This window comes from Myotis davidii, unplaced genomic scaffold (genome assembly GCF_000327345.1).
Source record: "Myotis davidii unplaced genomic scaffold, ASM32734v1 scaffold38, whole genome shotgun sequence".
Taxonomy (NCBI): domain Eukaryota; kingdom Metazoa; phylum Chordata; class Mammalia; order Chiroptera; family Vespertilionidae; genus Myotis; species Myotis davidii.
This window is the reverse complement of record NW_006291383.1, coordinates 4,133,706-4,144,592: the sequence shown is the minus strand read 5'-3', so window position 1 is coordinate 4,144,592 and position 10,887 is coordinate 4,133,706. Positions and strand designations below refer to the sequence as shown.

At 43.5% G+C, this 10,887-nt stretch overlaps 1 protein-coding gene across 1 annotated transcript in view; it reads left to right on the top strand.

Moving 5' to 3' along the window:
* CTNNBL1 (catenin beta like 1) overlaps positions 1 to 10,887 on the top strand; it is a 171,676-nt gene that overhangs the window by 154,623 nt on the left and 6,166 nt on the right. The window contains exons 14-15 of the mRNA XM_006764492.2: positions 8,135 to 8,272; positions 8,514 to 8,586. Of these exons, the coding sequence (XP_006764555.1) occupies positions 8,135 to 8,272; positions 8,514 to 8,586 (211 nt within the window). The remainder of the gene's footprint in view (positions 1 to 8,134; positions 8,273 to 8,513; positions 8,587 to 10,887) is intronic.

Below are 10,887 nucleotides of genomic sequence, written 5' to 3'. Positions count from 1 at the left end.
TCCTCTCCTGTGCACTGAACAAAACAAAACCTTTCAGAATATCTTTTTTTTTTTTTTAACTCTTACAAATTACACGTGGGATTTGCTGGTCTAGCTACAATCCCTTCCCTCCCTTTTTAAAAAAGTTTCTTCGCTTTAATAAGGATAAGACAGGCTAAGAAGGTATATGACCTTACATTTAATGCTATTCGTTTGAGTAGTCCCCAGATGTGGCATAAAGCAAAAAATCCCATCCATTTGCTGGTAAGATGATACTGAATAAGGTCTATAAAACAAAGGCTTATTCCTTCTTTGAACTGTGGATAGGATCACAGGCTTAGAGCCAAAGTTGTGTAGGTTTTTATCTCATCTCCCAACACTTACTCAACCATGAGCTTTGGGAAATTTCATGTCTTTAATAAAGCCTCAGTTTCTCAATTGAAAAGTAGACATAGTCATAGTTTTTAGGGTTTAAGGGAAAATGAGAGTCCATGGAAGTACTTAACACAGTGCCAGGCACACAGTAAAGATTCAGGAAATTTTGCTATTGTTGTTATTCCATTTTTGCAGCCCATCTCTTGCCAAAGTGAAAGGACTAATAGAAAAAGGTCTTAGACTAGAAATGTGTTCCACTCAAATCTCTAACCAAAACTCAGTGACAGTCATTTGACATCTGTCTCAATTTTTCCTTATGTGAAATCTGAAAATGATATTTGCTGTACGTACCCAACACAGGGCATACGCGGCAGGTCAGGTTAATGCAGACACGCTGCTCTGGGAAGTAGAGAGTGCTGTATGTGCATGTTGAGTTGTCATTGCTTCGCAAAGACAGTCACCTTCACTCTTCTCAAAGGTGAGAGTTGAGTGAATTAATTTGTGGAAGACTTCCCTTAAATCTTAACTCTTCTGTATTATTTCATATACAATTCAGCGTATATATAAATTTTCATTCTGAAATTTTAAAGTAAGACATGTTTACAGCACTTAAGGAGGTACTGGAATTTTGGAATTTCTCTTTACTCTCCATTAATCATATTTGCATTTTAAGAGCACCTGATTTACATGCCCACACTGTTTTTAAATTGCCTGTGTGATACAACAGCAGGTACAGAGGTTGTCTCTTTCTTGCAGGGAAGTTTATTTATTGACAAAAAGATGAGCTAATTGTGCTGACCATCATGTCCTATTGAGGTGACAGTTCTTGTCTCCTACTCAAGCATTTCTTATAGCTGTACTTCTAAAGATCTGGAAGCCCTGTCAGTCAACAGCTTCAGTCTATCCATATAAATGTATATAGGCAGAAATCCATTTCATTTGGTTATGGAAGTGCTTCAGTCCTGGATTTGTCACAGGTTATCAAAGCTAAAGGAACTTTCAAGAGCATCAGATCAGGGAAGACAAAGGTGAAGCTCACTACCACTCCCTATCCTGCAGTCAATGCAGACATTGCTAATCAATTTCATCGCTCATCCCCACTGAACTCCAGCTCAGCTTTACCACCCTTTTCCAATGTAGTACTCTACAACCACTACCGTAGATTAGAGTTGACCTTTGGAGTGAACCCTATTTCTCTGTCCTGATCCAGATCAGGCTTCTTATTTCCAAACAAAGAAGCTGAGGCCAAGAAACATTGACTGATTGGCCTATGGACACTAGTAAGTTAGTATTAGAGCTGGAATCTGATCCCATTTGCTTGATGCTCTGTCCTACCTGTGGGTATTAAAGATAGAAGGTCCTGGGTGTTCTATATTATTCTTTAACTCCTACTTTTAACCCTCATTTTTGTTTTCTCTATGATTAGCCTCATAATCAAAAATGTTTAACTATGTAGAGTCTGGCATAACTAGCTATATTTAACCCAGAAAAATACTCCTATTTAGAAGAGTCTGCAGGACACATTGATAATTTTCTGCGCATTCAGTTCAAATTACATTATTGTAGTAATCTGGAACCAGCAAAGCCTTCCACTTGGGTTATATTCAGTGGACATGGAACCAGACAACCAATGGGTCCGGGCTGCCTGTCACTACTTCAGCCAATTGAGCAGAAACAGGGTTGAATCATTTATGAGCGTTTATCCCAATAATTACAGCAGTATGGGAGAGTTCCTCCCTGCTAGTGAAGCAAGCCCACTTGTACCTTACTAGTGCATAACCATCAGAGTATTCTGGAGCGGAATCTTTTAGTTCTTCTGGAACCTTTTATAAGGGAAGTAATGGGGTGTAGAGAAGTTTGTGATGATTTATTTTTTAGTGTCTAGAACTTTTATATTACTTCAATACTATTTCTCCAAAGACAGTCCTGGCTACATGGTCATGATTTGATCTGTACTGACAGCCATTTTGGAGTGTCAGATATCCTGAGTTCTTTCAGGTGTCTAGTTCCACTTTCTCACACCCAGATATCCAGTGAGCCATGTCAAGTCCTTATCCCAAGATCAATTGGTTATCTAGCATATTAGAAACCCAGAAAAGGGGCCAGAAATTTATTACTCCAGTTACACGTTGTCCCTTCCCACACATAATGAGACAGGAGAGGATAATAAAGGTGCCGTGCATCCCACTTCCTTTTAGAACGACCAGAACTTGAGAAGATGTTCCTTAAATAACTGCACCAGGCCTGGCTGGGGTGGCTTAGCTGGTTGGGTTCCATCCCACGCACTGAAAGGTTGCTGGTTCGAGTCCCAGTCAGGGCAGGTTCCCAGGTTTCAGGCTCTATCTCAGGTAAGGGCCATGCAAGAGGCAGCCAATGGATGTTTCTCACATCAGTGTTTCTCTCCCTCTCCCTTCCTCTCTCTCTAAAAGTTAGTTAAAAATCTTTTTTTAAAAAAGGACTGTACCCAAACTTTCTTATTTTCCATCAGAATGATACATAATAATCCTGCTTCTTTGGCTCTTTCTCTTTAAACACAGAGTGCGCACTTCCGCCCAACAGTAAATATTCCATAGCTCGGAGTTGTAACAGGCTAGATAAGGTGCTATCCTGACAGCAGCCACCTTCTCTGTCTGCTGGTTTCTATGATGCTTCTGAATCTGTCAGGGCAGAAACTTCGTCTTAGAAACCAATCTCTGTTTCATCTTGTGCGTGTTCAGTGATGCCTTTCTTGGCGATGAGCTATAGTTGTATCTCAGATCTACATTTTAAAATTTCACTTTCAAATCATGTGGCCCTGTGTCTAAAAGTAGAATGTCGACTTGAACGTTGTCAGAGTTGAAGTTCTGAAGAAAGGAAAAATGGGGTTTGGCATTGCTCTCCTGAGCCCATCCTGTCTCGGTGACAGTATTTAGAGAAACTGGAAAGTACAGTATGTAACTCTCTGGTTAAAAGGAGATCAGATTGTGGGGAAGAGTATGAAAACGGAAAACTCACCCGAGGTATTTCTGACCTAATTGGAAGAACTTAATTTCACTGAGCTCCATTCTTAAGCCTTTCTGCCACTCTTATTTAGCATCTTCCTTTGCTCTCTAGATAGCTGTGAAGTCTGTGCCTGCACAAACATGGTAGTGTGAAAAGAGCTCAGACTCGGGTTGGAATCCCAGGTCCACCACCCATTAGCCTTGAGGGGGTTGCTCTGCTTGAGTCAGTTTCCTCATCTACAATGAGGGTAACCATCCTTACCTCCCAATACTTGTGAGAAGAAAGGGAGTAAATATATGAGAAGCACTGAGCACTAGCCTGACACTTGATAAGCCCTCAGTAAACACGAGCTGCTCCTCCTGGCAGTGGGAGCAATGGTTATTAGTCAGGCTGCCTCATACCATGCCCAGTGTGTAGTAATAAATGCAGAGTAATATGATCTGTTGCTAGCTAGGATCTGATAAGCAAAATATGTATATTTTATTCTGTTCTTTCTCTCTTTTAGAGAGAGTGATATTCCATTGTTCTCTCCTACCTTGGCCAACTTGACTTTTCTTTGCCTTTATCCCTGCTATTATTCCCGCTGCTTGGAATGTTGTCTCCACCTTTAAAACTCCTTTAGAATGCAGCTCAAATGTTACGTTTCTCTTGAACTCTCCTGACTTCCCCAGACAGACTCAGTCTGTCCTTCTTGTGGATTCCCATGGCACACAGTTTGAGAAGACCTTTGTAAGAGCCATTACTTCATTTTTTTTAAAAACCATTTGTTCATAGTTGTTAATCTCATTAGACTAAAATCTCCTTGCCGAAACCGGTTTGGCTCAGTGGATAGAGCGTCGGCCTGCGGACTGAAAGGTCCCAGGTTCGATTCCGGTCAAGGGCGTGTACCTGGGTTGTGGGCACATCCCCAGTGGGGGATGTGCAGGAGGCAGCTGGTCGATGTTTCTCTCTCATCGATGTTTCTAACTCTATCTCTCTCACTTTCTCTCTGTAAAACAACTTGACTTTTCTTTGCCTTTATCACTGCTTTTATTCCCTCTGCTTGGAATGTTGTCTCCACCTTTAAAACTCCTTTAGAATGCAGCTCAAATGTTACGTTTCTCTTGAACTCTCCTGACTTCCCCAGACAGACTCAGTCTGTCCTTCTTGTGGATTCCCATGGCACACAGTTTGAGAAGACCTTTGTAAGAGCCATTACTTCATTTTTTTAAAAACCATTTGTTCATAGTTGTTAACCTCATTAGACTAAAATCTCCTTGATTAGGTGAACTGTTTATTTATCTTTGCTGCCCCCAATGCATCATATAATACCTGGGCCATAGTTAGGTGTTCAGGATATCTTTCTCAGGTAGGTGAATGAATGTGTTCCACTCCAAGTTCCCATGTTTGCACACCTCTAAGGATTTCATTTCTCCTCTCTTCCACTTCCTTCCTGTCGACTTCTTTTCTCTCCCCTTCCCTCCCTCCCCTCCCCACTTCCCCATCTGATCTACTTCTCACATAGATTGCTATTGTGGCCCCTGCCTGCCTCTCAATGCTTTACACCATCATACAGGTTTCATGTTCTTGTTCATGACATTTCTCCTACACAGTGTAGTCTGCTCCCATCATGTCTCACTTCTCTGGCCAGCATTTCAGCCACCCACCAGCGAGCCGTCAAAGGCATGTCCCTCACAGTTTCCTGACACTTCCCCTTCTCCCCATCCACACGAGTCAGCAGCACAGCTCATTTAATAATGCTGAGCTTCTGCTGTCAGCCCTGCTTAACAGACTCTTTCCAAGAGGCCACTACGTAAAAGGTGCCATGCAAGGTGCTTTCTAGAGCACAGGTGTGAGTGAAACACAACTCGTGTTTCCAGGGAGCCAGCACAGGAAAGAGGCACACGTGTTAACCGCTCTCACAAGGTAGGCCCTGGGAGCTGCCATAACAGAGGTACCAATCCAAGGCTTGGGAGTTTTAAGAATTGGAAATCACATTTAGTTGAAACTCTTTGAAAATATTTCAAAGATCTCCGGAAAAGTTTTATAAGGAATATCACATTGTAGGCTTATATTATGGTAGAGATTGGGGGGAGAATATCAACATTACAAACAAAGGCGAGGAGGCCAAAAAACGGAGGGCAGGCCTGTGTATGCTGTGTGTATGAGTGGGGGACTGGTGAGCAGAAATTATGTACAGCATAAGGCATTTTGCACAAGGCCTCAGGGAGGCCTTCATTCTTAAGGCATTCATTTGGCTGTCTACCCATCAGGCGCCTTGAAACCTTACCCACAAGTCACTTCTTCCCAGATACCTTGACCTCTTAACCAACCCTGATCATCACCCACTTGTAATTATTTGTAACTTGTGGATGCACTGTATGTATCCCTTTACTTTTTGGTCATTTCCTGTGTTTCTCCCCAGACAGACATTCAGCTCCTTGGTGATTAAGACCAGGACATCTCATCTCCATTTTTCTTCTTTTTCTGCCTTATCTCAATGATTAGAAAGGTGTCCTTGCCTACCAGGCACTAAGCAAGACCTCGATCTGAACACTTGCTTCATGTTATCCATGTCTCCCTCAGAGATAAACCAGACAGGATTCCTGTCCCCAGAGAGTTCATATTCTGGTATCTGGTAATTAATTATGTACTTACGAGCAACTTGCCCTCTGTGTGTCTTCTGATTTGTGCAATGGGATTAATAAACCCTTCCCTGCTCTCTTTAAATTTGGCAGTAAGGACCATGTATATAATAACACTTAAACTCTACAGCTTTATAGAAATGTAAATTGTTAGCACCAAATGCTTTTTGCATGAGTGGAAGTCAGGAGTAATTTTCCTCCCTGTGCGCCCAGCTGCTGACCACATAGGAGTTTGAGCAGGACATTATGATTATGAGTAAATGAAAAACTAAAGAGGCTCTCCTATTTTTAAACTCCTTGGACACTGGTCCAGTGCTAGCTCATGGACGCAGTCATGACCACTCCGTGAATATTAACACTATTACCAGATGACCAAGGAATTTGCTCCTAAATGAAGCTCGGAATTCGTGGTAGTGACCTCCAGTGCAGGGCCGGGCCAGTCCTCAGCCCTCTTTTGCCTCATAGACAGAGGCCTTTAGGAGCAGGATGAAAAGTAGCCTTGTGTTGCTACAGGCTGGCCCCCTGGGCAAATAAGAAAGTGCATTGTCTGCGTCTAAATAGTCTAGAAGGATTCTTGTTGGAGATTGATGATCACCGTGGTAAGTCCTTTGAGTTTGGGAGAGTGGAAAGCAGAGTCCCAAGGGCTTCTGTCAGTGACAGGAGTCTGAATTGTCAGGGGGAACCATGGCCATAAAACTCCTGACAGAATTAAGAAATGGATGGTTGTCATCAGGAGCTTGAATTAAGCACCTGTCGTCTTGGGACGGCCTGTGAGTCGTGCAGGTGCCCCTCACCCAGCTCTTCCTTCTGAAAGCTGACAGCCCAGACGGGGATGTCTTTCCTTTCTTTCACGGCGTGGGTGTTTACTGAGCTGGGATACAAAGACAGAATTCAGTCCCTACTTTCACAGAGCTCACCGTCTACCTTACTAAAGGGAGTTATAGAAGCAGGAAGTTGGTGATGCTGAAACCAGTGTGAATATGATGCACAAGAAGAGGTCATGTGAAATGGCTTGTCGAGGGTGCTCTCAGGAATTACAGGGAGGAGGAGTTGTTAGCCCTAAATAATCAGGAAAGGCTTTGAGGTAGAGATTTTTTAAAAGCAGTGTTGGCTTGAGAGAGAGCCCAGTAAAGGCCCTGAGATGGGGAGAAGAGCCCTCTCAGGCGAGGTGGTCATACTCCACTACATAAGGGGCTCTAACGGGAAGGAAGGGGTGATGAAATGTCCGATGATGACTGTGATGATGTTGCACAACTCTGAGTATACTCGTGGCCATTAAAGGGCACACTTTCAGTGGGTGAATCATATGGTATATGAATTATTTCTCAAAGTTGTTGGGTTTTTTTGTGTGTTTTTTTAATCTAGAGAGGAATCAATTTGGGGACAGCAAGTCTAATAGGTCTGGGGTAAGAAAGGTTTAGGAAAGAGACTCCCGACACTTACGGTATTAGGGCTCTAGCCTAAAGGAGTGTTGGTTGGACTGTGGAATGAGACGGACAGGTTGGCAGAATTTGCATCTGACACAATGTCAGCCCAAAGTAGCACATATATGTAAGTTGGGTGCTTGTGCCGTTGGTTTCACCAGGGTCCCAAGGCAGAGTTGTGGAGAAAGGAGACCTCTCTTCTCTATGTTTAATTTAATTTGGAAGAGAAAGAGAGTTAAGTATATCTTGTAGAGGTTATTTATGGAGGCCAGAACCGAAGAGGAAAGAATGGGTGGAAACAGATAAGTAGCTTACATTTGTGTCCCTGCCAGCTATCTTGTAGAGGTTATTTATGGAGGCCAGAACCAAAGAGGAAAGAATGGGTGGAAACAGATAAGTAGTTTACATTTGTGTCCCTGTCAGCTTGTTGTTGTTTTTTTGTTTGTTTGGTTGGTTGGTTGGTAGGGTTTTTTTTAGGTTAAGTATGTGGATGATATCATTTTGTCCTTGACTCATCATATAGAAAAAAAAAATGGGCTTTAATCCTTTCTCTCTGGGCCTCTAGTCCATTAACAATGAGCATAAGAAAGGTGTTAGAATAATAGGAGGTAAATCAAGGTGGAGTGGTTTTCTTTTGTTACTGTTGTTGTAGTTGCTATTCTTTTGTGTATTACGGGGAGACTAGAAGCCTATTCTTTCCCAGGCTGCCCACCATCCAGCTTCAGTCTCCAAATGTTCATTCATTTTCAGGACATGGTCCGGCGAGGGGAAATCATAGACAATGACTCCGAAGATGAGTTCTACCTCCGGCGCTTGGACGCAGGGCTCTTTGTCCTCCAGCACATCTGCTACATCATGGCGGAGATCTGCAATGCCAACGTCCCCCAGGTAGGAGGGGCTCCCCTGGATGGACCTGTCCTTCGCTGCCACCTTCCTCAGCAGCTGCCTAGCTAGAGACTCTCAAAAAAAGAAGTGGATCACACTCTCCTTGAATTCCTTCACTCTGTGTGGGCCTTCACTCTTTTCAGGGATGGGGGTGAGGTGAATACTCTCAATATGGTGTATTCTGGTGTCTTCTAGGACAAATAATACTTTTTCTTTCTCTCCCACTCTTCCCCTTCCTTACTAGATTCGGCAGAGGGTTCATCAGATCTTAAACATGAGAGGAAGCTCCATCAAAATTGTCAGGCACATCATCAAGGGTGAGTTGGCCATTGCTGTGCCTGGGTCTCCGGGGAATTCTGCTTCCTTTCTGAGTCTGTGTCAATATCCCTGGGATTTGGTGCACAACATTCTCTGCCCTGCAACCTTAGTGTGTTGTCCAGTTCACTGTGTGTCCAGGTCAGCGTTGTCAGCATACCATGGACTAACCTAGTTATTCTCTGCCTCTCACCCTCCAGTTCCAGAATTTAAAAAACACGTAGCAAACAAGAAGCACTAGAGATTGGAAACATTTGCTTGTTTGTTTTGTAAGAAAGATAAAACAAGAAAGAAAAAATTTCCTTCCAAACTGCATGTAGTAGAAGGAAATTGCTTTCTTGGGGCAGGGGGATAACACCAGGAAGTAACAAGAAATACTTGGAATTACGCAGGACAGAAGGAAGTGAATTTGAGGTGGTGCCCTTACCTTCCAGTCTCAGCTGTGCCTTCCCCAGTTGTGAGCGTGGTCCAGAATAAATGTTGCAAGGGTTCAGAAAATACTACATTACAGCGAACAGCCTAGTGCCCGGCACACAGAAAGGGCTCCATCGGGCAAGTTTTCCTTCTTCCCCACCTACCCCAGGGAGGCCCTCAAAGACTGCTGCATCTTTGGCTGGACCTGACTCAGTGGCTTAGTCACAAGACAGGACGCCTGAACTGAGCTCTGGGATGTATCCCACCCTCAGCCTCTTAGCACAGACTGATACACATGGCGGTGGAGGCCGAGTTGGACTTTATAGTACTGATAACACCAGAGTTCAGGAGTCATGATGGATTGAGTAATAGCAGGCAAACCATTTTCTCTCTCTGATCCTTGTTCTGCCCATTTCTAAAATGAGGGACTAGGCTAGATGTACTCAAAGGGTTTGCCTGTGAGTAGCTTATAATTCCCATTATAGGTGGGAGATGAAATGTGATGAGAAGTTAAGAACCTTGGGATCTGGCTCCTAGAACTGAATCCTGGCTTTGCTATTTACTGTGTTGCCTCGGGCAACTTACCCAGTTGCTCTGTGACCTCATAAAATGGGTGAGAGGATTAAATGAGATGATATATGGAAAACGTCTGACACTTAATAAGTCCTCAGTAAACATTAGTTGTAATGAGTAATATGAAATATTGTGATAATTATCATCGTCATTATTATAAGTGAGGCATGGCTAAAATCCCATGGGAAGCCTTGTGAGAGTAGTAGCATTGAGCTGGGTCTTAGAGGCTGGGGCAAGTCCTGGAAGGTAAGGAACAGTGTCAGTGGGGGCATGGGGATTGGAAATCACGTGCTCTGTGCAGCCATCCCACGCAGGTGGGAATGGTGAATGGATGTGCCCATTTTGCAGATGGAGAAGATGAGGCATTGGGAGTCTTTTGTTTTCTCCCTCAGAGAAAGAGGAAAGGCGAAACCCCTTCGTGAACCTAGCCCAGTATCTTACCTTCCATGGAGGCTTTCTGGGTGTGCCCTTCTCATTCTCAGTGTCACATTCGCATGAATTAACTGCTCAGAGTGTCATGCCACCTCCTCCCTAGAGTGTAGCTGCAGTGATTTGCAACTCCAGCCTTTCAATGCCATTTTCTTTTTACACCCACATGTTCAATTAGAACTTTTTATTACTCGCAGCTCTACTCTCTCGTGTTTAGGCTTCTCCCTGCACCTCCATCCCTGTAATCACAACAATGATCTGAGCAAGAATGGGTCTTTAATGGGTGCTGACTTGTCGTGGGTGGATGTTTTTCTTTCTGAAATCCTAACACATATAACAGTATACCTCAGGTTACCCAGAATTTTCAGTTGTGAGCCAGCCTTTCTCTCGTTCAGGTCATGGTTTATTCCCCCAGTGCCTTTTAAAGGGCCGGCACATCCTGGAGGCTGAATAGATATTTATTGACAGAGGGTCTGTGCAAGTGACCAGGAGAGTGGCCTGCACAGAAGCCATGTTTGTTCCCCTCACTCCTGTTACCTTCTTTCCCCTCCTCTGTCCAGACCCTCAGTTTTCTCTCCATCACCCTTCACAGCCAACCCACCGTCACGCTGCCTATCTGCCTCCAAACTCCATCTCAAATCCATCCACTTCTCTCCATATGTTATTTCCCATCATAGCACCCAGTTTGCTTCCTTTCTAGCCCTTATCGCAGTCAGTGATTGTTTTTATTTATGTCTTTGTTTACTCATTTTGTGTGTCATACATTTAAAATGTAAGCTACACGATGTAGGGGTGTTGGCTTGTTCACATTTCTTCAGCACCCAGGCACATAATGGGAACCCAGCAAATATTTTAAACATCGTTGAATAAACCCTACCTTTTGTGAA